Raw genomic sequence first — 25,725 nt, 5'->3', positions numbered from 1 at the left:
TGTGTGTGTGTGTGTGTGTGTGTGCTGTCTCTCCCACTATAGGGGGCCTCCTTGAAGGCAGGGACAGATTATCTCTGACCCATCTTTGTATCTCCAGGGCCTACCACTTAGGCAGAGCTTAACAAAGGCCTGTTGCTGACCTCAGTTTCTCCCTATGTTAAAAAAAGGATTGGCTGATTGATCTCTGAGGTCTCTTCCAGCTCTGATGTTCCATGTTCTAAAGTCCCTCCGAACTCTGAAATCCTAAGAAGCCGGTGGTACAGTGGAGAATCAGAGAGACCTGTGTTCAAATCCAGTCTCAAACCCTTCCTACCAAGTTGCCTCAAGTCCCCATCTATAAAACGGGGACACGGTGGAGAAGGAAATACCCAAGCGCTCCAGTATTTCTGCGAAGAAAACTCCAAAATGGGTCACAAAGAGTTCAAAATGACTGAACGACAAAAGCTGTGGGTTCGAGCTTTGCCAATCAAAGACCCTAGCTGGGTGAGCCTGGTTCATGGAGTTGCCAAGTGCCCCCACTTCCCAAGTGCCGGCCCCTGGGAGGGCACGACCCAAACACCCTGAGCCGCCGGGAAGGAGGCCCTGTGGCACCCCATGGAGACTCCTGCCGTTTCTCCAGAGCAGAAGCTCTTACCTGGGTTTGCAGCCGGGAGGTGTGGGGTGGGAAGGACCTTGGACCCCTTCTCCAAAGAACGGTTTTAAATAATTAGGGAAGATGCTAAATTTTAGTTAGAAGTTTGTGAAAGTAAAGATGGATTTTTTTGGTAATCCAAGTTCAAGGAGTCCCTGAAATCTAGCCACAGACCCCAGCTACATCTCCTCACTTCAGTCTGGCCCACCCATTTCACAGATGAGAAAACCGAGGCTTCCCGTGCGGGGCTCCTTCCCTTCCGTGCCCGGGCTGTACCTTCTCTTGCAGGCCGGCCAGCTGGATGATCTGCTGGGCGATGGCCGCGAAGCTCTCATTGAACTCGATGGTGAAGAGGTGCCCGCCGGGGGGCAGCAGGCGGCCCATCCTCACGGCCGAGTAGCCGCAGTAGGTTCCCAGCTCCAGCAGGACCTTGGGCTTCACTTCCTCCACCACCTTGTCCACGATCAGCCCTGAGGGCAAAGGAGGGGGGAAGTCAGCCAGGGCCTAAGGAGGGGACAGCAGTGACTCTGCCTATCAGGGGGGACCTGCCAACTCTTCCCCGAGGGGTAGTGAGCCCCGCCCCCCCACATCTCCCCCAGAAAGCCCAGGACTTCTAGACCAGAGAACTTGGGCCAACCCAAGTGAGGGAGAAAGAGCAGCATGAAATCGGAGGGCAGGCCCTGGGTTCAAATGCACCCCCAGTCTTGGTGGTCTCAGTCACCGTGGTGCTCGAGGCTCCATTGGTCGTACCCTGGCTCCTGTGGTCGTGTGGCCGCTCCGGGCCTCCCCTCCCTCATCTGGGAAAGGGGCAGAATCCTGCTAATTCTCATGAACTTAGGGGTGCTGGGCGCTCGGCAGGTGTTCCCTGGCACGTCAGTGGTGACATTCTCTGTTCTAGGGTTCCCCCACATCCCCCGTTCTAAGGCCTCTCCCAGCCCAGACGAGCTCTGTTCTAGACTCTAGTCCCTTCCTGAGCCAATGCTCTGTGATCCCCTTCACCACCTTATCAGTGTTTGCACCCGTCGGGCCCTGCCCAGGGAGCTCGGGTTCTGGCGCTCACCACACCCACCTGCATGATCTGTCCCTGGGGGGGGGGCAAGGGCCCCAGGCCCTGCTGGCAGTGGGGGGAGCCCCAGGACCAGCCTTCCGGGTGCTGGGGAAGGGGCAGAGGGTACAAGGCCCCTCCGGCCCGGGCCAGCCAGAGACCAAGACCCCAAGGCGGGGGCAGAGCGTGGGGCAGGGGCTGAGCGCGGGCAGGGGCTGAGCGCAGACTGGCACGGTCCCGCCCCGAGCCTTTGACCGGTCACCTCCAGGCCAAGGATGGGGGCTCTCCGAGCCCCGGTGGGGAGCCGGCTCCAGCCAGCCCAAGCGGGTCTCCCGGCGAGCCCCCTCCCGGGCACTCACCTTTGGTATCGCCCACGTTCATGGCCCACTCCTTCTGGTAGCAGTACTGGTCGATGGCACCCAGCACGCTCTCGGGGTCGCCCGCAGTCGCCCGCTGCTTGACCCAGTTCAGGATCCTCTCCTCCTTGCTCATGCCCGAGAAGAAGTTGGCGACACACAGGGCGACGCGGTCGTGCCAGAGCAGGACCAGCAGGTCCCGGTTTCTCCAGGCCAGCAGCAGCAGCAGCAGGGCCCCGGCCAGCACGAGGCTCCCCAGCATCTGCAGAAAGGACACCTCAGCGTGGGGGCCTGGCGAGGACAGGGGGGGTGGGGTGGGGGTGGGCAGGGCGGAGGGCAGAGGGAGGAGGGAGAGACAGAGAGACAGGCACTGTGAGAGGCGGGCTGGACTCCCGGCAGTATCTCTGACACCCTGGATCGCAGCCCTGGGGGTCCCTGGCGATCCAGAGCCATGGCCCAGGGGAGAGCAGAGAGGGCGGGGCCTCCCACGGAGGCTGCGGGAGGGGAAAGGAGCCCGTCAGAGACTGCGGCAGCAAAAGTCCCGGCGTTCTGATGGAGTGGACAGCAGGCGGAAGAAGAGCCAGAGGTTCGGGGGGACTCCAAGGCACAGAGTGGGACCGGAACAAGGGGGCAGGAAGGCCGTGGCTCGGACAGGGACCATGGCTTGGACAGGGACCGTGGCTCAGCGCTCCCCTGGGCTCCTTGAGGGGGCCGGATTCAGTGTTCTCGGCCCACCCTCTGATCCCCCTGCAGCTACCCCGGGCTGGGAGTTTGATAAAGGCCTCTCGGCGGGTTTGCCAAGTCTGCAGCTGGCAGGGGCAGGACTATGAGGGATGGATAACACACTGGGAGATGATCCAAGGCAGCATTAATTAGGCGCTTCTGGGTGCTGATGGGTGAGGGCTGGGGATGAAACGTGAGGGACACTTTATCCGGGCCCGGCCCCAGCTGGAGCTCCAGGTGCTGAGAGACCGTCCCACGAACGGATCCCTGGCAGGAGCTGGGGGTGTGGGGCCTGAAGAAGAAAAAGCTCTGGAACACAGGACAGCAGCTGCAAGGGTCAGGGGCGGCTTGTGGCGCAGGGGGTGGAGTCCCCGCCCTGCAGCCAGGGGGAGGAAGGGTTAGCCTCGGCAGCCTGTGGCGCCCAGAGTCTGGGGGTGGGGGGGGGGCGGGAGGAAGCAACTGAGGCAACTTTAGGGGCCCTGAGTTTGAGCTGCCCCTGGTCCGATGCTGGAAAGTGTGGGCAGGGCAGGTGGGCGAGGGGCTTCCCCAGAAGGGGGGCTGGCCTCGGTGGGGTCTCTGCCATGGTCCCTCGCACACACACACACACACACAAACCCACAACTATCACAGTACAAACAGACACACAAACAGCCCGAGAGAAACCACAGAAACAGCAGAAATCCCGGGCTGTGCTGAGCAGAACAACCCGCGGTGCCCGAGCCCCGGTAGGAGCTCAGGAGGAAGGGGAGCGTGACTCTTGCCAGGGATTTTCTCCCTTTTCCCAGAAGCTGAGCTGCCTTTTCTTTAACTGCTCCCATCTCGTCCCTAGTCCTTGTGTTTGTATCCCCAGCACCTGGCACGGAGCTGGCACACAGTAGGGGCTTAATAAATGATGGGCCTTCAGCAACAGCTTGGAACGCTGACCACCAGCCAAGCCACTTCCTGGGACCCCCCCCCCCCAGCCCGGACCAGCCACGTGGGAGAGCCCGCTCTCTCTGAACTTTGCCTCCCTGTCTGACAAAGGCCAGAGGTGCCCACCCCATTTCCTCCCAGGGCCGGGCTCAAACTTTGACCTGCCACAGGAAGGGTGTCATTGGCCAGGAGGCTCCTCACCAGATTATGAGCTTTCAGGGCCACGGTCTCCGTGGGAGAGCCTGGCACAGCCCCACAACTGTGTGGGGGAGGGGGGAGCACTCCGTTGGGGAGCACAGCACCCGCAGCCCTTGTGCAACATCTTGCCGGAACGATGCAGCCTCCCCCAGCTGCCGGGTGTTTATGCCTGGAAATTCCCAGCCAGTTGGCACAAGGACTCGGCACTAGGACGAAGGCTGGCTGCCCTTGGCTAAGAGATACCAAAGTCTCCGGCCCTTCCCCCGGCCTGGCTCCCCCCATTCCCCTCCCCTCCTCCCCCCTGTCCCCCCTGCTCTCCTCTTCCCGCTAAAAGCCCCTCCCACATCTCTTCACTTTCAGTCTGGCCTCTTATCCTTGGCCCCCCAGGAGGTCGCCCATACCGAGCACTGAGCAGAACAGGTGCTTAATAAATGCATGTCGGACTCAACTGAGTCCTGCTACCATTTACTGATGGGAAAACAACCAGGATCTTGGATGGGAACAACCACCAGAGGCCAAAATGTGTGTATACAGAAGTTTACACCGTTCCCAGGGGCCTCCACCTTCATCTGGATCCTTCTGGTGGGAACACTGGGTAAGATTCCCACCCCGGAAGTAGCCCAGGGAAGGAAGCAGTAACGTGGGTAGTGGGGGCAGCGGGGATGGAGACGGGTCCTGAGTTCAGGTCATGGGGACCAGGCAGAAGAACTGGGGAAGTTTGCCCTGGGGGAGAATCTGAAGGCCCATCACGTAGGAAACACTTTAGCCTGGCTCTGCTTGGCCCTAAAGGTTCGGCCAGAGGTGGGGGGGGAGGGTCCGGAGAGGAGATTGAGGGCAGAGAGAGTCTAACAACCAGAGCTGTCCAGAGGGAGAAGGAGCTGCCTCAGTGGCTCCCGGCTCCCCTTCCTCCAGACCCTCCCAGGAGGCTTGATGAGTCCTTCCCAGGAATTCTGGGTCTGGCTTTGGTGCATCTCAGATCCTGCAATTGCATCAGAAATCTGGGGGAAGGAAAAGTCTGTCCTCTGCCAGAAACACTGTTTATCAATTGAGATTATTTTAGCCCGAGTGTTTTTCTGTTCGGAGAGAGGCATTTGATTCAGCCAAGGCCCCCTCAGCCTTGGAAATCCCAAGGCCTTTCTGTGCTGCGCTCGGTAGCTCACGGCATCTTCTGGCCCCAGCGAGGGTTCACGGCGGGCAACAGCTGGTTTCAGTCAGTTGGGCTGCAGCTCCGCACACCCTCGCTGAGTCATTTCCCTAAAACCCCCGAGTCCCCGGGACCACTCCTGCCAAGGCGCTCAGAAGCAAAGGGATTTTCATCTGCTGAAGTAATTCCAGCTCCTAAGGAACCTTCTCTTCCTCAGCCTCATCCAGTCAACTTTTGGAAAAAGGGGCACTGAAGAATGAAGGTTTCTCCCCCCCCCCCCCGAACTTTTCTGCCATTGGTCAAGCTCTGGCACTTCCCAGCTGAAGCCACTGGCGAGCTGCAAAAACTTCGGGGCCTTCATCTACAAAGACACGTGCTTGCCCTACCCACCTACCTTCTTACCAGCCTACCAAGCTATTAACCAACCTACCTAGTTACCAAACTATTTACCTATCAACCTACCAACCTACTAACCAACCAACCTACCAACCTTCTTAGTTCTCTCCCCTCCCTAAATCCTGAGAAGTTGGGCTTCCAGAGTGTTGCGAGCTTTGAGGCAGGGTGGGATTGTGGGACAGCGGGTCCCGGGGACCAAGAGCTTTTCAGAATGTGAGAATTAAGGAAGGTTAAGACTCCATGGAACAATTAGGGGATCAATGGAAGCCTTGAGCAAACAAGGAATTGGGAGGCTCGAAGGCACAGGTGGATTCAGCCAATCAGAAAGGCTCTTGTGGTTTTCAGAACACCACACACTTGATCCGAGGTGATCCGGCCCAAACTAGTCGGGGTCAGTGACCGGACTTGACCAGATCACTACTTGGCCTGCTTAATCGGCTAACTGAACACGTAACAAGATACCTCCGAGGAGGAGTTTTCCGCCATTTTTGACCATGGGATGTATGACGAGAAGGGGAACAGATTTATAGTATTTAGGGGGAAACATGTAAGACTGTAACCTAGACGGGAACAGACCAATCCATGCTCTGAGGGGAGGGCTGCGCCAAACCAGCGGGTACAAAATTTCTGCCGCTTCCCTGCTCAGGGCCCCTGGGCCCGCTTCTGGCCAGAAACGTTGATTCCTTAAAATTCGTCTTTAATAACTTTTCCTTGATATCTGATTTTCAGTGTCAAGAGTGTATCTCTAACATCACCTCTCTACTCACCTTCCTCCCTCCTTATTTGCCTAACTGCTTACCTACTTTCCAGCTGACTGCCCATCTACTTACTGAGGAAATCAAAGTATTTTGTGTCATTTAACAAGAGGTTGTATTCTCACTCCTGATTAGAGAAACACACATTAAGCAACTCTGAGGTTCCACCTTCCCCCTGGCAGATTGCCTGATATTACAAAAGAAGGAAAATAGCAAATGTTGGAGGGGAATCTGGGAAAACAGGCATTAATGCCCTTTTGGTGGAGTTGTGACCTGATTCAACCATTCTGGAGAGTAATTTAGAACTATTGCCATAATATTGTTCAGGCCCTTTGGCTCAGCGACACCGCTACTGGGTCTATATCCCAAAGGCACCCCAAAAAGGAAAAGGACCCACATGCACAAAAATATTGAGAGCGGCTCTTTTTGTGATGGCACAGGATTGGAAACTGAGGGGAGGCCCTTCAGGTGGGGAGTGACCGAACAAAGTCGTGGTACATGATGATGATGGAATATTGCTGTGCTGTAAGAAATGACAAGCAGGATGCTCTCAGAACAACCTGGAAAGACTTCTGTGAACTGATACAGAGTAAAGGGAACCGAAACAGGAGAAAGTTGGGCACAGCCGACAGCAACATCCTACAATGAAGAACTGTAAATGACTTGGCTGTTCCCAGCAAAACAATGAGCCAAGAGAATCTCAAAGGACTTAAGATAAAGCAGACTATCTGCCACCAGGGGAAGAACCGATATTGTCTGAATACAGACTGAAGCATGATGGGTTTTCACTTTCTTTCTTTTTAAAATTTCACATCTTGTACAAAATGACAAATGTGGAAATGCTTTACATTATTACATGTTGTAGACCCTATCCTGGATTGCTCGCCACATCAGGGAGGCAAGAAAGGAGGGAAAAAGAGAATTTCAAACTCAAAATTCAAACAAATGTTTAAGAATTGTTTCGACATGTAATTGTGGGAAAATAAAATATAAAAAAATAAAATATAGCAAGATGATTTCCCCTATCCTATAGTATTGCCCCATTTTGTCAAGCTGCATTTCTCAATTCTTAAGAAAATTTCCCTCAAAGTGTGGAAACATTCACCCTTGGGACATCGGCTCACAGTCACCAAGTCCAGAAGAGCTTAAGCAGGTGCCAATGCCCAAAAGATAAGTCTCTGGCCTTATGCAGGGGGAGATATGATCTCTTCCAAGGGGACAGGAAGACAGGTGGTACTGATCCCCTAAAGAAGATACAAGAGACCGGCGAGTCCCACAAAACAATGGCCGTTCCTTAATTGTCAGAGAAGGGTGTCCCACTTTTCTCAATATAGCCAATTGTAATGTTTCCCATCTCTCCGACCCTTCCTTTCCTGCATGTTCCCCCCTTCTCAGTGGGGTCACTGGCCTTAGTGAGGTGGCCAGCCTGACAAGCTTTGTTATCGGTTTTAGGCATCACTGTTAAACAGCTCTTGGTCTGAGTATGTACCTCAGTATATATTGAAGTGACTTGTGATAATTTGGAGATAATTTTGGAGATCTTGATCACCAAGATCAGGGAGGAGCCTGGTTCCCCAAACTCTCTTAGGAGAGTTTCTTCCGCAGAGATGTGGCTGAGACCATGTTTGCCCCAACCCCCCAAAATCTTCTCTGGGCTAGGAGGTGGGGACCCCGTTAGGGAAAAGTTAATGGAGTCTGCCTTTGCCTTGGGGTGTTGTCTTGTGTTCAGTGATAACGCGGCTGTAACTGGTGATTCCCCCAAGGAATCCTTGAGTTTGGTTCTTGACTTTGAGAGGGGAGTGAAGAAATCTTCCTTGGATGGGCAGGATACGAAGGGAAGCCGGCAGAACCAGGAGGACCCGCACAGAGCATCGCAGGGACAGCTTTGGCTCTTCTCAGCAATACAAGCCCATCCCAAGGGTCTTGGGAGGAAAAAGGCTCTCCACCTCCGAGAAAGAGCTGACAGGAGCCAAACTCGGGAGACTTAAAACTATTTTTCGTGAGTTTTACTCCTGCCCCGCTTAAACTGGCTGCATCGGCCCTCTGAGGTTCTCACCAATCTCTGCTCCCACTGAAAGCCAACCCGCTCTCTGGCTGGGCCTCGGCAGCCCCCGCTTCCTCCTGGGAGTTGGCTCTGCCCCGTGTTCCCTTGTCCTGACTGGCCGGCTCCTCCCGGGACTCCAGCCCAGCTTTGTGGCTCTGGGCCCACTTCTGACTCTCCCTGGGGGAGGGGAGGTCTCCTCTGCCCACTTTTTCTCAGCTTCCTTTGCTTTCCCCCTTAGAAGAGAAGCTCCTCAAGGCTGGGGGCTGCCTTTCTGCTTATGGCCCAGCCCTTGGCCACTGACTGGCAGCAGCGGGTGCTCACGATATGTTTGTTGCCTTGACTCCCTCCCACTGGGCCTTGGGAAGAGAAATGCAACCAGAGCCCATAGGGAAAGGGCCTGCCATGGAAAGGTGCCCGTGGGGGCTGCTATTTGTGGATATGGGGAAGCTCACTAAATGATCAGAGCTGTGAGGGTGCCACGAAGGGGACCAGCGCCCCCCAAAGTGCCAACTGCAGGCGGGTCACCCGTGCCAACGAGGTGCTGGCGTTTCCTCTCCTGATTATGGGGATTTTCGGGGGTTAATTTAGCTCTAACTCAGACCCCCAAAGTCGCTCCCAGCCGAAGGTCTGCCTTGAAAGGCTGTGTGCAAAGGAAGCCCACCAGGGCCGGCCCTGGACACACTGTCCCCAGGGCTCTCAGTGGGGGCTCTGCCCACTAACGGGCTTCCAGGTGCGGGGAGATGCCTCAGGAAGCTACTTCAGCCCAAGCTGGCTCTGTGCTGTCCGGGCAGGGGCTGGCCAAAGACAGGCAGAGGAGGGCAGGCCCCGGCCACAGCAGCGGAGGGACGGCACGTGGACTGTCCGTGATCAGGCGGGGAGCAAGGGAGAGCCAGGATCCTGGCCCACAGCCTGGGACTCGCCCCCTGCCCACGAGGGTTCAGGGGGCAAAGGTGGCTGCCGCCATCCTCCTGGGGGAAAGAGAAGCAGGGGTGCAAAGGTCAAACTCTCCCAGGACAAGGTCATCACAGCAGACAGGGCCTGGGAACTGAGAAGACGGATCATGGGGCAGCAGGCGCAGAGCCCTAACGGTCCTGCTCAGCACTTGTGGCCAGTGTCTGTCTGTCTCTGTTTGTCTCTGTCTCTCTTTCCTTCCCTGTCTCTGTCTCCCCCACCTCTGGTCTCTCATCTGTTTCTCTCTCTCTCTCTGTCTCTGTCTCTCTGTGCTCTCTTTTCCTCTCTCTGTTTCTCTGGCTCTCTCTGTCTTCCTCTTCCTCTCTTTCTGTCTCTGTTTGGCTGTCTGTGTATCTCTGCTTCCCTGTCTCTGTCTCTGTCTCTCCTTCCCCGTCTCTGTCTCCCCCACCTCTGGTCTCTCGTCTGTCTCTCTCTTGCCAACCTTTCTTTCTGCATTGTCAAGAAATTTGTCTTTACTCTCTACCCAGAATCCCTCGGGAGAGGAAGGCAATGGTCTCGGCGAGCCAGCACTTTGCGGGGTCCGCGCCTCCCACTTGCTTTGTGAGTGGGATTTTTTGGCCACCAACTTCCTGTCTAGGTCCACACTAAGAACATGCCAGAGCAAGAAGCCCCTTTCTTTTGGGGGGGAGTGAAGGGGATGTTGTTCCAAGGACCGGCTCCCGGGTGGAGGAGGAGAAAGAGATGTCCTCGGCGGTTCTTCCAGAAGGGTGCCGGCTAATATCTGGCTTCTGCCTCAAAGTCCAGACCCGGCCCCTCACGTTCCCCTCGTGGCTCCCGGAAGGGAGACGCTGCCGCTCCCTGCAGGTGAGACGAGGGAACGGAGGCTGCGGGACGGTCACCGCCTTGCCCGGGATCCCCAGCTGGAAAGAACCAAGAAGGAATTTGGACCCGGGGCGGCCGACTCTGCTCTCTCCTCGGGCCACCAGGATTTGCAGTGAGGAAACATGTGGTAACTTGGGACTCTGGTGTTTTTTTTTTTTTTTTACTGAACTTGTGCTTTTATCAGGAACTTCCTCCACCAAACAAGAGCCTCGAGGGGTTCTGGAGCTCTGAGAGGTCAGATGCTCGAGGGGGTCACGGGCCAGCGTCCGAGGGGAGACCGGCCAAGCAGCTTCGCGTCCCTGTGCTCTCGGTCCTGTCCGACTCGTTCCGATTTAGGGGTTTCTTGCCAAAGGTCCTGGAGCAGTTTGCCATTCACTTTACAGATGGAGAAACCGAGGCACACAGGGTGAAGGGACTTGCTCAGGGTCACACAGCTAGGAAGTGTCTGAGGCTAGATTTGAACTCAGTTCTTCTGACTCCACTATGGCGCCTCCCACCCGGCCCACCCATGTCCTTCACGCAAGGAGACGGGCGAAAAGGCGTCTGGATTACGATTCGCTGAATGGCCAAAGTCAAAATGACCTTAAAAAAGGGAAGGTGGCTGCCGGGACGTCTTCCTAAGTCCTTCAATGATCCATGGGGGAGGAGGGAGAGACCCAGCCTCCAGAAGGGACCGTCCACATGGTTCCGGAAAACTCCCTAAAGCCCGGACGCTTCAATTTTCCAACTTCGCTCCAGATCCCAGAGTGGGAAACCCAAGGCAGCTTTAACGGGAGCTTTGACGTTGCTTCTCCTTCGCGATTGCCTTCCTTGCCTTTGTGCGTTCCGCTCCTAGCACGGCCCCACATTCAGCAGGTGCTTAATAAATGCTCATGGCTAAAAGGCCCAGACATTACAGAGGGCGCCCCAGGAAAGCAAGAACGCGCTGACTTTTGTATTAACTCCCCCAGCTTAGCACAGTGCTCTGCATACAGCGAGTGCTTAATAAGTGCCTCATTCACCTGTTATTATCACTGCCACCTCCCAGTGTGGCTCCGGGGAGCTTAGGCAGGAGGCCTCGGAGACAAGGCCCGCTCCTGCTTTTCTCTATTTCGTGGCGGGGGGAAGGAGCCCCAGTGACCCTCGGAGGCTGAATGAGGGCGTCCCCGCAGACACAGGCCAGGGCAGGGGAGAGGACGAGGAAGAGGGTCCCAGACCAATGCTGGGCACCGCTCGGGACTGGCGTGGCCCGATTCACGCCGAGGTGGGGGGCTACGGGGGCAGAACACGGCACGCCCTGCAGCCCTCTCTAGCTTTTGGTCAGTCTTGCTTAGGTGCTGAGGTCCCCCCCCCAACTTTGTTGTAACAAAGGCTGGGGGGGGGGGAAGGGGAGGCTCTGGGAAATGTCAGAACAGGAGACGGCTTCATGTTGCAGCTGCCAAAAGCTGCTCCGAGGATCACCATGACCCCCGTCGTTCTTCCCTCACCGGGGGGCCTTTCTCCCCCTCCCCCTCCGCCTGGGCTCCCTGTCCTGCTGGGGGGGGGGCATGCCAGGAAGGTGTGGGGCAGACAGCTGTCTCCCGGGAGCTCTGGGTGTGGCTTCTGGGAGCTCTGGGTGAGGCTCCAGGGGCTGGCTGGCGCTGGGAAGGGGGAGGGTCCCTCTCCTTGGCAGGAAGGGGCTTGACCTTCAAGGCCAAACATCCTATTGTGAAGGCAAAGAATTTCTGGGAGACCAGGACTGGGAAGGAAGAAGGGACAGAAACAAGCATTTATGAAGCACCTACTGCATGCCAGGCTCTCTCTCCATATTATGTCCTTTGATAGTTCCAGAAACTCTGAGTTAGGGGCTGTAATTATGCCCATTTTGCAGCTGAGGGAACTGAGGCCCCAGCCAGCCGGCTTGCCCAGTCACCCAGCGAGTGTCCGAGGTTGGACCCGGATTCAGGCCCTCCTGGGGGCGGGGGGGGGGGGAGCTGCTGAAAGGCAGCTCGGTGTCCCAGGGAGCCCGGAGCCAGCAAGACCGAGGGCTGCTCCGGCCTCAGACCCTCCGGCTGAGTGACCCCAGGCAGGTCACTGAATCCCGTCTGCCTCAGTTTCCTCATCTGTCAAATGAGCTGGAGAAGGAGACACAAGAAAACCCCAAAGGGGGCCGTGGAGGGTCCCAGGACAAAGTCTTCCCTTCAGGGCAGCCTGTGGCGTTCCCTGTTTCGGAGCCTGGACCCCGAGCAGAAGCTGCCTCTGAGGAGAGACCCCCTAAGGCTCCAGGGAGGCTGTGGAAGGAGGTCAGCGCTTCTCCCCTGGTGGGAGGTGAGGCTGCCAGGCTCTGGGCTCGGTTCTGCTTGGAGGGTTTTAAGAGACAAAAAGCCGGAAGAGAAACAGGACCTTGTTGGGAAGGAGGCAGCAAGAAGGGAGGGCCCCCCATGTCCCCCGGTGGCAGGCCTGGGGCCGGGCCCTGGGAAGGACCAGGCTGGGGACCCGCGGGCAGAGGGTGACGGGGCAACCAATGGGGGGCTGTCATCCCACCCGAGAGCCGGGCCAAGGTCCGGGGCTCCTGCGCTTACTAGAAACCCTCAGGCAGATGCCACAAACCAAGGACACGAGGCCAGAGTACCAGGGCACAGCTGGCACGGGATGCCCTCTGGGGCCGCTGCCAGCCCGGAGCCCACGGTGCCGGGGCTTTGTTCCACACAGAGATCGGCCACGGTTGCCCCATGCGAGGGGAAAGGGGCTCCACCCCACTGGGGACTGGGCAGTCTGGGCCGGGCGCCCCTCGCCAGGCAGATGCCAGCAGCTGCCAGGGAGCCCGGAGGCCTGGCCAAGCGGACTCGCTTCTTGGGCTCTGGGGGGGCTCCCAAAGCACGAGCTGAGAACACGGTGCCCCCAGGCCTCCCACAAACCCATCAGCCGCCTGGCCACGAGGGGCGTGGGGCTGCAAGCTGCTCTGACCTTTGCCCTCTAAGGGGGGGTCTCGGATGTTCCAAGCCGCAGGAACGTTCCCTGCCGGGTCTGGGCCGGGAGAGCAGCCAAGTCCGTGGCCCACGGTCAGTGGGTTCCCTCCCTTTCTTGGAAACCGGACCTTTGGCTGCTGGGATCATCAGTCTCCCTGCTTGGGGCTGCAGCCCATTTCCGGGAGTCCTTCCCACTCAGCCCTGATGTCTGGAGCCCGGCTCCCCAAGCCAATAGCAGTGGCCACAGCTGGGGCCCCCCCTGGCACCGGCCCCCCCAGCCGGAGAGAGACCCTGAATCCCGGGGCCTGCAACGGAGGCCAGGCTTAGCAACGGGCTGGGTTAGGGAGGAAGACGGGCCCCTCAAGCCTTCCCGCCAAACATGGGGTCCAGGGAACGATGAGCATGCTGGGAAGGCCAGAGAGACCCAGGGACCGCGTCCCAACTTCCCAAGAGTCTTTTGTAAGAACAGGAGCGGGGCTGCAGAGATCGGGAGGGTCCGTCCCAGAGGCTCCCTGGCCCTGCCCACCTTTCCCAAGCCCCTGCCTGCCTCTAGAGGTCATCGAACTGTGGGCAGCCGGGGAACAGGGGCAGGAGGGGGAGGTCGGGGTCCCGGGCATCAAACCATGGGCAACCAGGGAACAGGGGCAGGGAGGGCGGCCGGGGGTCCTGGGCACTAAACCGTGGGCAACCAGGGAACAGGGGCAGGGAGGGCGGCCGGGGTCCCGGGAACAAAAGAGCAGAAGTTCAGAGCCCCCTCCTGGGTACCCTCCCCACCCAGGGCCTTCCCCTGTGGGATTGTGGGAACATGTGGCTCCCATTAGGGCAGAAGCTGTTCCCTGCCCTTCTCCGGGCCGGCGGCAGCAGCAGCAGGTGCCTAATCCATGCTCATGCATGTGTTGCCCTCCTGGGGGCTGAAGGATTCTTCCTTACTTGGAAAGCCGAAGGCCGGCCCTCGGGGCTGGGCAGGGGGGTCCCCTGGCCCTGGGTCCCCAGGCCCTGCCCCTGTGGGGGGTCCAAAAGCAGTCGGGGACCCCAGGAGAGCCTCGGGGGGCCGGCGCCCCATTCCCCACTGGCAGCTGTGGCCCCCAAAGGCCCAACTCCAGTCTCCCTATGTGATTCTTGAGGGGCTGGGGGTGCAGGGTCAGGGGTCAGCAGGCCCTGCCTCCGAACCATTCCTCATGGCTCCATCTGTGAAACGGGGGCGGCGCTCCCACCGCCCAAGGGACGCACCGACTGCCGCCACCACTGCTGCTGACCCTAGCACAGTCTGAGCTCCCCCCTGAATGGGCTGAGAGAGGGGGGCCGTGGGGGGTGGGGGGGGCTGGAGACCACTGAGCTCTAGACCCGCCTCTTGGGGTGCCCAGGCCGCCCCCTCCCCCCAGGAACTGCAGGAGGCCGGGGTCCCAGCGTGGCCGGGTGGTGCCAGGGAGGAGAACAGGGACCCGGCCTCCATCCTGCTCCGAGAGACACAGCGGCCAGGGCCAGAGCCCTGAGTTCTAATCCCGCCCAGGGCTGCCTCGGTTCCCCCTCTCCTAAACGTAAATATGTTTCTATGCATAAACATTAATGAATATAACATATAACACGCATAAATGTGCTTATCTAACATGAACACAGACCTACTTAAACAAGCACAAGCACCGTGTCCCGAGACCCCCGAGGCCCCGCCAGCTGTCCCCGGCAGCTCCCGGAGCGCGCGGCGGGGCCGGGACCCAGAACCCTCCGTTCCGGGCCATCGCCCGACTCTGCCCCACGGGGGGCTCCCAGGCGGAGGCGCTGCAGGGCTCGGCCGTTGCCTTCTCCGGCTCATTTTACAGAGCGGGAAACCGAGGCGGACGAGGGCCTCCCCTGGCCGGCTCCGACCTCGGACCCCCTGATTCTGCAGCGGACGCTCGATCCGCGAGTCCCTGCGCTGGCGGCCGGGCCTCAAACACCCAGAGGGGAGTTCTTGCCTCGAGAAGCTTCCAGATGGAGGGGACCCCGGGCAGGTCTGGGGGAGACCCAGGGGCAGGCCCGTCCGCAGCAGAGACGAGGGGCTGGATGGGGAAGGGGCGCCGGGAGCCGGAGGGCAGGGACGCTTGGCATATCTAGGCTGCGGCCTCCGAACTGCCAGGTAAGCTTCCACCTCCTCCCGCCGGGCTCCGGCCTCTCGCCTCCATCTCCGTCCCTTCCCCCTTGTCCTCCTGCCCTGGTCTGGAGGAGCCTGGGCACCCAAAGGTGCCTCTCTAATGCCCGGGCCCGGTGACGGAGGCCGGGGGCACTCGCCAGGCGCCCCCTCTGTCCTGCAGCCCCATTCCCCAGGACCCCGGGCTCCCTCACAGCTGAGTTTCAGATAATTGTGAGGAGGGGGGCCCCGCGCCGCCCCCGGCTCCAAATGCGGCCTCCCAGAGCCTCGATGCCCAAGTGCCGCCGAGCAGCCGAGGGGGAGCCGGGATGGCAGCGCCCGTGGCTCCGCCTGCTCCTCCTTCTGCCCGGCCCTGGCCCGGGGCCAGAGGGAGAGGAACAGAAGGAACCAAAATGGACTAAAAAGGAAAGTCTCTGGCCCGGGAACTCACAGAGACCCCCCCCCCCCAGGAGTGCCCAAGCCCAGCTGCTCCCGCCCAGGGAGTTGGGAAACCCAGATCAGCCCAAGAGCGGTCAGCCGGTCAACAAACATTTATTAAGCGCCTACTGTGTGCCCGGCACATGCTGTTAGACACATAAAGCAAGGCAAGAGAAGGCTACGGGAGCAGCTCATAAATAACCCTGGACAAACAAGCCTGCCCGGCTACAGGAAGGGAATCCGGAAAGACTTCCTGTAGGAGGCGGAAGCCAGAGGCCCAGACCCCAAGGAAAGAGTTCTCGGCAAGGGGCAGACCCCGAGAAAATGCCCAGGAACGTGGAGGGGGAGGGGGGCTGGGGCCTGAGGGCCCGGCAGGGCCCGGACCTGGAGCCTCTTCTGGAGATGCGCGCTGGCTGCGTGACCCTGGCCAGGTCCCTTGGCCCTGCTTGCCTCAGTTTCCTCGTCTGTAAAGTGAGCCGGAGAAGGGGGTGGCCGGCCAGGCCCCTCATGGGGACACGGCTGAAAAAGAGAGGGGGCGGGGGTCCCCAAGGCGTGGGGGTGGGAAGGGAGAGCGTGGCGGGCCACGGCTGGGGAAGAGCCCCGGGCCCAGGACACAGGGTGGGGGTGAGGTGGGGGCCGAGAGACGGGCTCGGAGAGGGTCCTCTGAGACCAGAACGCGGACGGGGCGGCTCTGGGTGGGGGAAGGGCGCCAGAGGGAGGGGCCTCCCGAGGGGGAGGGGCCTCTGCGTGGGAACGGGTCTCCCGCTCCCAGGGCACCGGCCCCTGCCGCCCTTCCCCGGCCCTCGGGCATCCCAGCCCCAGATCTTACCCCGTGGAGAACAGGGGCCTCTGACCCGCGTCCTGTAAACTCCCTGACTGGGGCCCTTAGCAGAGGGCGGGGTATTCAGCAGGGGCTTAATAAAAGCTTGGCAGCTGAGTCTTCAAAGAGCTCCTTTCTGTGCCAGCAAATACCGGGAAGCATCTGGGGGGGGGCAGTTTCTGACTCCGATTTCCTGGTCACGGCCGAGCCTCCGTGACGGCCCCCGCCCCTTGGTCCCCCCGCCCCCCGCGGGACCTTGGAGGGCCCCTTTTCTCCTCCGGACTCAGCTGCTTCTGACAGACGGGGGTGGGGGGCAGGCTCCGGGGCCCGCCCGCTGCCCGCCGGGCCCCATGACCCGGGGTCCGAGCCCTGTTTCTCCAGCAGGAGCGTCCGGAGGCCGGAGCGAGCCCCGAGGCCGAGCAAGCACCTCTGAGCCCTCAAAGTCTGACCCACCCCCGCTTCTTCCGCCCGCGCACTCGGGGCGCCCGGCGCCGCGTCATCAGCCCCTTTTACAGAGGGGGAGACTGAGGCCGGGGCGGTTAAATGACCCCCGTGGGACGCGGGAGCCGCACTAGGGGCTCCCGCACTAGGGGCTCCCGCACTAGGGGCTCCCGCACTACGCACACGGCAAACAAATGAGCCAGAATTCCGACCTGACTCCAAGGATCTGAGAGAATCGAACCCTTCAAGTCCTGGCTCCAAATGCGGAACCAGCTCCCCAGGCCCGGCCGGACCCCCAGGCCCCTCCCCCCCAGCCGGACCCCCCCAGGCCCCGCCCCCCCGGCCGGACCCCGGCCCCGCCCCCCCGGCCGGACCCCCGGCCCCTCCCCCCCGGCCGGACCCCTGCCCCGCCCCCCCGGCCGGACCCCCGGCCCCTCCCCCCCCGGCCGGACCCCCCAGCCCCCCATGAGTCCCCCCTTGGATCCCAGCACTTAAATCTGAGGCCTGAGGAGACCCCTGCCCAAGGCCCCAGACCGGGGCCCCGTGTTCTGTTAGGGAGCAGGGCCTTCCTGCCCCCCCCCCACGGGTGGCTTCCCTGTAGACCCTGACGGAGGGGAGCGAAGCCGGGCTCCTCCGCCTTTCCCGCAGCTCCAGGCGCAGCTGCCGCTGGTTCCGGGCCGGGCCGGGGCCACGCTGGGACTCGGGGCCGGGACTCGGGGACGGGGCGGACGCCGGGACCCCCGGGAGCTCCGGGACCCCCAGGCCGGGCGGGCGCTGGTTCCCGGGCAGGGCCGGGGGACGAGGCTGGGACCCCCGGGAGCTCCGGGACCCCCGGGCCGGGCGGGCGCCGCCAGGCCCCCCCCCCGCCCCCCCCGCGCTTCGGGGGCCCCGGCCCTGTGCGGCTTCTTCCTCGCACCGGCGGCTCGGGACCAGCCCCGACGCCGCGCCCGGCGGGCGCTCCCCTGGCCCAGGGGCCGCCGGCTGCCCCCCGCTGCCGGGCCGGGGCTCGGCTGTCTCGGGCCCGCGCCGCGGGTGGGGGCCAGCCTCCGCCGCCCCCGGGCCTCAGTCTTCTCACCTGGGGAATGGGGGTGCGCGCGCTCCCACGCTGGGCTCTCGGCCCCTCCGCGGTGCCCCTCCCCCCGGGACCCGGCCCCCGCCACACGCGTCGGTGACCGCTGGGCCCCCGCGGCGCGCCAATGGCCGGGGGCGCCCCGGGCCCCGCCAGCCTCACTCACCTTAGGCGTAGGCTCTCTCCTCCGGCCCCTTCTCTGAGCTCGGACTGCGCCGGAGACAGGTTCTTCACCCGGGGCGAGGGGCGGGGCCGAGAGGGGCGGGGCGGGGCCGAGAGGGGCGGGGCGGGGCCGGAGCGCGGCCACGCGGGGGCGGGGCCGAGGGCGCGGGCCCGCGGAGAGCCTCGGCGGCGAATGGCGGCGGAACGCGCGCGGGGGGGCGGGATCTAGAGCAACAAGTGTGCCGATTGGGTACTGGGATCACCGCGCGCGCACGTCAGGTGGGAGGTTGGTTCTGAGGGCACTCGGGGGCGGGGCACTCTGGAGTGGGTGGGGCGGAGGGCGGTAAGGGACTTGGTTGGTCAGTCGGTTGTTGTCCGTCGTTGTCGAAGAGGACATGACATCGCTGTTTTGGAAGCAAGGTACGGTGTGTCCGACCGTGGCCGATCAGACCGAGGAACTGGCTGCTCTGGGGAGGCGGGACCGGGGCGAGGACGGCGATTGGGTATCGGGAGCGCCAGGAGGAGGGGCGAGCGTGGCCATTGGGCACGGGGAGCGCGCGGAGGCGGAACGGAGTGCGGCGATTGGGCAGGCACAGCGGAAAAAGGCGGGGCGCACGCCGAAGGGGGGCGGAGCCCTGCGGGAGGCGGTGATTGGGAGCAAGGCAGCGAGGGGCGGGGCTTGCTGCAGGCACGCGGGCGGCATGGCGGCGGTGACGGCGGCGGCGGCCGCGGCGGCAACGTCGCCCCGCTCTTGGAGACGTCTCTTCCGGTGGCGAGCTCTAGGCGCTCGGGCTCCCTGCGGGCTGCCCTGTAGCACCCGGGGCCTGTCAGGTAGGAGCCGGCTCAGCTTCGGCCCAGCCGGGTCAGGGTCACGCGCGGGGTCCCGGGCGAGCTGCAGTGATGGCCATGACGTAAGCGCCAGGGGGCGGGAGCGGGGGCGGGCCCCGGAGGCGCGCGCCCCCTGCTGGCGGCGCTCCGGCCGTGCTGGGCCAGCTCCCCTCCCTCTCTGGTGGGACCTGCTCGGGAAGCGCCTGTCGTGCACCGGACGCCGCGCTGCGCCCCTGCCCCCGGGAGCTGCCGGTGCAGCTTCAGCGAGCGTGTACTGGGCGCTTTTGGTTTCCTGCCTTCATCCCCCGCGGGAGCCCCGGAGGACGCTCCCGCCACCGGCCTCTTACATCAGGGCCCCCAGCCCGCGGGCACTTAGGAGGCGCTTGCTGGGTGCGGGGCTGGGAGCCAGACCGGTGGCTTCACGATCCACCCGCGCAGCCCCGCCGCTAGGGGGCGGCGCGGCCCGGAGGCCATTTCTGGAGCTGGGGGCTCCCGGGCCTGGCGTCCAGCTCTCACCTCTCTCCAGAGCCCCAGACCCGCGCGTGCCCGGGCCGCACCTCCCACCGGTGCCCCTGGATGCCCCAGGCTCGCCTGGCCCCCCGGCCCCTCCCCCCAGCCTTCCCCAGGAAGACCCCCGCCCCTCCCCCCCTTCCACCCCCAGCATTCGGATGGCTTCCTGTTCATTCCCGGCCCGCCGCGGGTGCCCCGTCGGCCCCGCTCCAGCCGCGCTCGGCTCATCTCGGTGGGCGCCGCCCCCCTCCACCTCCGAGGCCCCACAGCCATTGAAGCCGCCGCAGGGTTCGAGCCCGGGGGCAGCTCTGAGCTCGAGCGGCTCCCATGGGGGCTGGCTGTGGCTCCTGCTTCCAGGGAGAGAGGGGGGCAGGTTCGTGGGGGGCAGGTGTGCCCGGGGCAGGTTCGTGGGGGAGGGGACGAGCTTATCTGGGGGGAGGGGCAGATGTGCCGGGGGGAGGGGCAGATGTACCTGGGGGCAGGTCTGTGGGGGGGGCAGATGTATCTAGAGGGGGCCAGGTAGGAGTGGGCCGCGTACACCTGGCGGGGGAGGGGCAGGTGTTCTAAGCCAGGCCAGCTGGTCCCTGTTTGCCCATCCCTGGGCCCGCTGGGGCCCGTGTTTACATTTCCCGGCTCGGGACCACGTCAGGCCCGTGGCGCCCCCCCCCCCCCCCCCCCGGGTGTGTCCCGAGGGGCCCCAGCGCCCCCTGAGCAGCGCCGGGGGAGGGGCTGCCCCTCACGTCTCTGCCCGGGCTGGGCCAGGACCCGGCGTGCTGACCCGCGGCCCCCCCTGAATGGCCTTGGGTGCCACAAACCCCACAGGGTGTTTTCCCACTGAGCCACTGCTGGGGTCGGAGCCAGTGCCCGTCCCCACGGGGGAGCACGTTCGGGCCCTTCCTCCCCCTCCCCCACAGCAGCCAGCCCACAAGCACTTATTGGGCACCCCTTGTTTGCCAGGCCCCGTGCTGAGGCAGTTCCCGCCCTCAGGGAGCTGCCGATCTAAGGAGGGAAACGAGAGGAGGCCCTGACGTGGGGGGCAGGAGGTCAGGCTGCTCCTAGAAGCCCTTGGCCAGTGCCTGGCGTGCGGCGGGCGCCTGATAAGTGTTTGTTCCGGTCCGTCCCTGCAGAGGGAGACGGAGGGGCATCCTGGAAGCCCAGGGGGCGAGCGTGGGGGCCCCGGGCCGGGACCGGCCGCTCTGGCCGTGCCAGGAGAAAGCGAGCGAGGGCATGGCTGGCAGGCAGAGGCTGACGGGGAGCCAGACCGGGGGCTCTGGGGAGGGTCCCAGATCGGGCTGTCGGGGGAGGCGCAGCCCTGTAGGACAGGAGGTCCCGGTAGTCCCTGGGGGCACGAGAAGGACTTGCGGCAGGACCTGCCCGGGAAGAGCCCCCTCATCTCGGCCCCCTCCTCAGAGTGCTCTTGTCTGGGCGTGGCCTCCGCCTCCCCACGGGTGAAGAAAAGGCCTCCTCCCTCCCAGGGCCGGGCAGCCTTTATCTGGGACCTTCTGTCCCTGGCAGATTAGCCCGGGGCCGCCCCTTTATCTGCCCGCCCGGCAGCCCGGGAGCTACAGGACCCGCTCAGACAGAGGAGAGCGGAGCGGGGCGGCCCCAGGATGGCAGGTCAGTCAGCGGGGCAGCCGGGGTCCTCAAGGTGGCTCCTCCCGGGGCACCGGGACCCTCTGTCCTCTTGACCGATTGTAGGGCCCGGGTGGTTTGAAGTCTTTGTCCAGGAGTGGAGTAAGTGGAGACCGGCCTCCTCTGCCCACGGTTGTGCTGGTGGGAAGGAGGCCGGGTCAGCCTTGGGGCCGCCCCTGCTTCAGGCCTCCCAGCTCAGGGAGACACGGCCCGCCCTTGAGCCTCAGTTTCCCCATCTGTGAATGGGGACAACGATTCTGGTAGACAGGACCCCACAGGATCGCAGGGAAGACCCAGGGAGGTCTCGGGGGAATTTCCCTTAGGCCCTGGGGGAGTCCCCTGCTGGGCTGACCACTGACCGGGCTCTTAGCAGGCTGATAGTCATTTCTCTTGTTATGATAGAAACAACTGATGCGAAGCTTTGGGCTTTTCCCCTTTCCAGTGGAGCTTAAAGGTTTCCAAAGTGCCTTACATACATTATCTTGTGGGAATCTCATAAGCCAAGCAATGAGAACCCATTTGATAGATGAGGAGACTGAGTCACTCCACATGGGGGGAAGCAGAGGTCTGAGGCCAGACCTTGCCTTGTCTGCCTCCGGCTGGGCCCACTGCCCCTCTTTTCTTGCTAGTGCACACAGTGACAGTTTGAGGTGCATGGGTTCCATGGGGGCAGCCCTGGAGTAAATGGGCACTTTGTTGGGGAGCCTGGGGGGAGCCTCAAGGCACAGTGAGGGAGGCAGTAAGGGGGAAGTCTGCCACAGGACCCAGAGCCCGATTACAGGGGCTAGCACTGTGACTCAAATGCGGCTGAATCTGGGCTGGCCAGCCTTGGGAGCACCCCTCCCCTGGGCACAGGCTGCATTTCGGTCAAGGGGTGGTTCCGATCGCCAAGGGAGGGCAGGGTCCCTGGGGAGGGTGGGGTGAGCAGGGAGGGCCAGGCCACTGGGAGGGATCCAGCCCTGCAGGATTACTTCTAACTGCTTAACAGGGTGAAGAGGGAGGTCATTGATGCCCTTTACACCCTGGATGGGTTCTAGTCCTATGGGTGTGAGACTTTTTTTTTTTTTTTTTTAACAGTATTTCATTTTTCCAAATAGATGTAGATAATTTTTAACATCGATTTTGGGGAGACTTTGTGGTCCAAAATTTGCTCCTTCCTCCCCAAGACAGCGAGCAGTCTGATATGGGTTAGATAGGCGTGGTCCTTGGAAGCGTATTTCCATATTTGTTGTGCTGTAGGAGAAAAGTCAGATCAAAGGGGAAGAAACAAGCAGACAACGCAAAAGGAGAAAATACTGGGCTGTATCCATATTCAGCCCCCATCATCCTCTCTGCATGCAGATGGCTCTCTCCATCCCAAGTCTATTGGGAATTCCTTGGATCACTCCATTGCTGAGAGAGCCACGTCCATCAGAATTGATCATCACATAATCTTGTTCTGTGCAGTGTTCTCTTGGTTCTGCTCACTTCACTTAGCATCAATTCCTGTAAGTCTGTCCTGAAATCATCCTGCTGGTCGTTTCTTAAATAAGAATAATATTCCATAACATTCATATACCACAACTTATTCAGCCATTCTCCAATTAAGGGGCTTCCACTCAGTTTCCAGTTCCTTGCCATTACAAAAAGGGCCGCCACAGACAATTTTGCCCAGGTTGGTCCCTTTCCCTCCTTTAAGATCTCTTTGGGATACAGGCCCAGAAGAAACAGGGTCAAAGGGTATGCACAGTTTGATAGCCCTTTGGGCATAATTCCAGAGTGTTCTCCAGAATGGTTGGATCATTTCGCAACTCCACCAACAATGCATTAGTGAACCAGTTTTCCCACATTTCTACATTTATCATTTTCTTTTCCTGTCATTTTAGCCAAACTGAGAGGTGTGCAGTGGTACTGCAGAATTGTCTTAATTTGCATTTCTCTAATCAATAGTGACTTAGAGCACTTTTTCTTATGATTAGGAATAGCTTTAATTTCTTAATCTGAAAGTTATCTCTTCATATCCTTTGACCATTTTTATCAATTGGGGAATGGCTTGTATTCTTAGAAATTTGAGTCAATTCTCTATGTGTTTTAGAAATGAGGCCTTTATCAAAAACACTGTAAATTTTTTTCCCAGATTTTTGCTTCTCTTTTTTTTTTGCTTCCCTTCTTTTTATTCTATATATAAATCTATTTTTTTGTTTGTTGTTTATTTGTTTATTTTCCCCAGTTATATGTAAAACATCTTTTTCTTTTTTCACTATATGTATACATTCTTTTTAAATATATTTTCAAATGAATCGCATTGGGAGAGAAAAACCAGAATAAAAAAAAAAAAAAAAACAGGAGAAAAAAAGTGAACATAGCATGTGTTGATTTCCATTCAGTCTCCATGGTTCTTTCTTTCTCTGATGTTTTCCATGTAGTTTATTGGGATTGCCTTGTGTGGTGTTCTCTTATTTTGTATAATATGATTGTTCTCTGTGGGCAGGTTTCTTGGGGAGGTTTTCTGGAGGCAGCCTTAGTTTCGGTTCAAAGTAATAATCACCCCAAATGCAGCCAGCTGTTAAAATCCAAACGTTTATTTTCTCCTTCCAAGTCTTATCTCTTTCCTTGGGCTGCGTAGCTTTCTTAGAGGCCTATCTCACTCCTTGGTTCCAGGAGCTCTTGCAGCTTGTCTGCCAACTTCTGCTTCCAGCTTTCTCTGAATCTTCTCACCTGACGCCTCCACTCACTCCTCGCTCTCAATCTCCCAACGTGCTCTTTGGCCCTGAGCTTCTTGCTTATGTGCTGTACACTGAGTACACACCAATCGTTATATCACTGGGAAACCATTATTTGTTGTAGGATTATATCAATTCTAAACTAGATTTAAACATTGTCTCCTCAATTCCACTTAGTACCTTGTTTCAAGTTCTGGCCCATAACATCTCCTTGTAGGATCAATCATACTGAACCATGCTAAATTAGATAATTATTGTCTCTATCAATTCTAATGACTTAACGCTTTGTAAGGATTCCAACAGCCTTGGATCACTGAACTGCTGAGTAGAAACAAGTCTGTCATAGTTGATCTTGTTGCAGTATACAGTGTTTTCCTGGTATTGCTTCTTTCACTCTGTGCTTCCCTTTTGATCTTGGTGGCATTGTTTTTTTTGTCCAAATCCTTTTAAGTTAGTGTAATCAAAATTATTTTTCATTTCATAATGTTCTTCTTTGGTCATAAATTCCTCCCTTCTCCATATATCCTTTGTTCTCTTAATTTGCTTATTGGATTACTCTTTAGGTGTAAATCAGGAACCCATTTTGATCTTATCTTGATACAGGGTGTTAAATGTTAGTCAATATCCAGTTTCTTTCACATGATTTTCCAGTTTTCTCAGTGATTTTTGTCAAATACTGTGCTCTTAATCCAGATACTAGAGTCTTTGGGTTTATTAAACATTGGATTACTATAATCATTGATCATCATGTCTTTCAAAGACACAATAACCTGTTCCACTGATTCACTACTCTGTTTCTTAGCCAGTATCAAATGGTTTTGACGACTGCTGCTTTATAATATACTTTTATATCTGGTACAGCTGGATCACTTTCCTTTACATTTTTTCCCCAATTAATTCCCTTGAAATTCCTTTATTCTTCCAGATGAATTTTGTGATTATTTTTTAGAGCTCTATAAAGTAATTTCTTGGCAGTTTGATTGGTATGGCACTGAATAATAGATTAATTTAGGTAGAATTGTCATTTTATTTTTATTATATTAGCTCAGCCTATCACTGAGCACTTGATATTCTTCCAATTGTTTAGATATAACTTTATTTGTGTGAAAAATGTTTTGTAATTGTGATCATATATTTCCTGGGTTTGTCTCGGCAGATAGACTCCCAAATATTTTATATTATCTACAGTTATTGAAAATGGGATTTCTCTTTCTACCTCTTGCTGCTAAACTTTGTTAGTAACATATAGAAATGCCAATGATTTATGTGTGTTTATTTTATATCCTGCAACTTTGCTAAAGTTAATAATTCTAGTAGTTTTGAAGTTGATCCTCCAGAAATCTTTAAATATGCCGTCATAACATCTGCAAAGAGTGATAGTTTTGTTTTCTCATTACCTACTCTAATTCCTCCAATTTCTTTTTCTTCTCTTATTGTTAAAGCTATCATTTCTAATATAGTATTGAATAATAGTGGTCAGAATGGGCAACCATGTTTCAGGGCAACTGCTGATTTTATTGGGAATGCTTCTAGTTTATCACTGTTACATATGATGCTTGCTTATGCTTTTAGATGGATGCTATTTATCATTTCAGGGAAAACTCCATTTATTCCTATGCCCCTTAGTATTTTTATTAGGAATTCCCATTAGGAATGGGTATTGTGTTTTGTCAAATGCTTTTTCTGCATCTATTTATTTAAATACTCATATGCTTTTTGTTAGTTTGGTTATTGATATGGTCAATTATGCTGATAGTTTTCCTAATATTGAATCAGCCCTGCATTACTGGTATAAATCTCGCTTGGTCTAAGTGTATTAGCCTGGTGATAAATAATTTCCTTGCTAATATTTTAAGATTTTTGCATCAATATTCATTAAGAAAATTGGTCTATAATTTTCTTTTTCTGCTTTGGCCCTTCTTGGTTTAGGTATTAATACCATATTTGTGTCATAAAAGGAATTTTTTCAAATAGCTTATGTAGTTTTGGAATTAATTGTTCTTTAAATGTTTAGTAGAATTCCCTTGTAAATCCATCTGACCCTGGAGACTTTTTCTTAGGGAGTTCATTAATGACTTGCTCAAATTTTTTTTC

At 58.3% G+C, this 25,725-nt stretch overlaps 2 protein-coding genes across 7 annotated transcripts in view; one reads left to right on the top strand and one right to left on the bottom strand.

The window, feature by feature from the left end:
- Positions 1-18,075, bottom strand: part of COMT (catechol-O-methyltransferase) — a 28,085-nt gene extending 10,010 nt beyond the window's left edge. The window contains exons 1-3 of one of the 3 annotated variants that reach the window (XM_031948994.1): positions 17,964-18,075; positions 2,036-2,294; positions 908-1,101 (exon numbers count right to left, since the gene is read on the bottom strand). In XM_031948994.1, coding sequence (XP_031804854.1) covers positions 908-1,101; positions 2,036-2,294 — 453 coding nt within the window. In that variant the 5' untranslated portion in view covers positions 17,964-18,075. Of the gene's footprint in view, positions 1-907; positions 1,102-1,352; positions 1,601-2,035; positions 2,324-17,963 lie in introns of those variants that run through there. The other 2 variants (XM_031948995.1, XM_031948996.1) reach the window with 2 other exon arrangements.
- A 282-nt stretch (positions 18,076-18,357) lies between these two features.
- Positions 18,358-25,725, top strand: part of TXNRD2 (thioredoxin reductase 2) — a 56,545-nt gene continuing 49,177 nt past the window's right edge. The window contains exon 1 of one of the 4 annotated variants that reach the window (XM_031948992.1): positions 18,358-18,379. Coding sequence is in view for 2 of the 4 variants with exons in the window: in XM_031948991.1 (XP_031804851.1) it covers positions 19,625-19,670 (46 nt within the window). In the remaining 2 variants the exon portion in view is untranslated. Of the gene's footprint in view, positions 18,380-18,667; positions 18,791-18,930; positions 19,671-19,805; positions 20,915-25,725 lie in introns of those variants that run through there. The other 3 variants (XM_031948990.1, XM_031948991.1, XM_031948993.1) reach the window with 3 other exon arrangements.

Source organism: Sarcophilus harrisii, chromosome 1, assembly GCF_902635505.1.
Source record: "Sarcophilus harrisii chromosome 1, mSarHar1.11, whole genome shotgun sequence".
Lineage (NCBI taxonomy): Eukaryota > Metazoa > Chordata > Mammalia > Dasyuromorphia > Dasyuridae > Sarcophilus > Sarcophilus harrisii.
The sequence above is the reverse complement of the archived record's forward strand: the minus strand, read 5'-3'. Positions and strand labels throughout refer to the sequence as shown.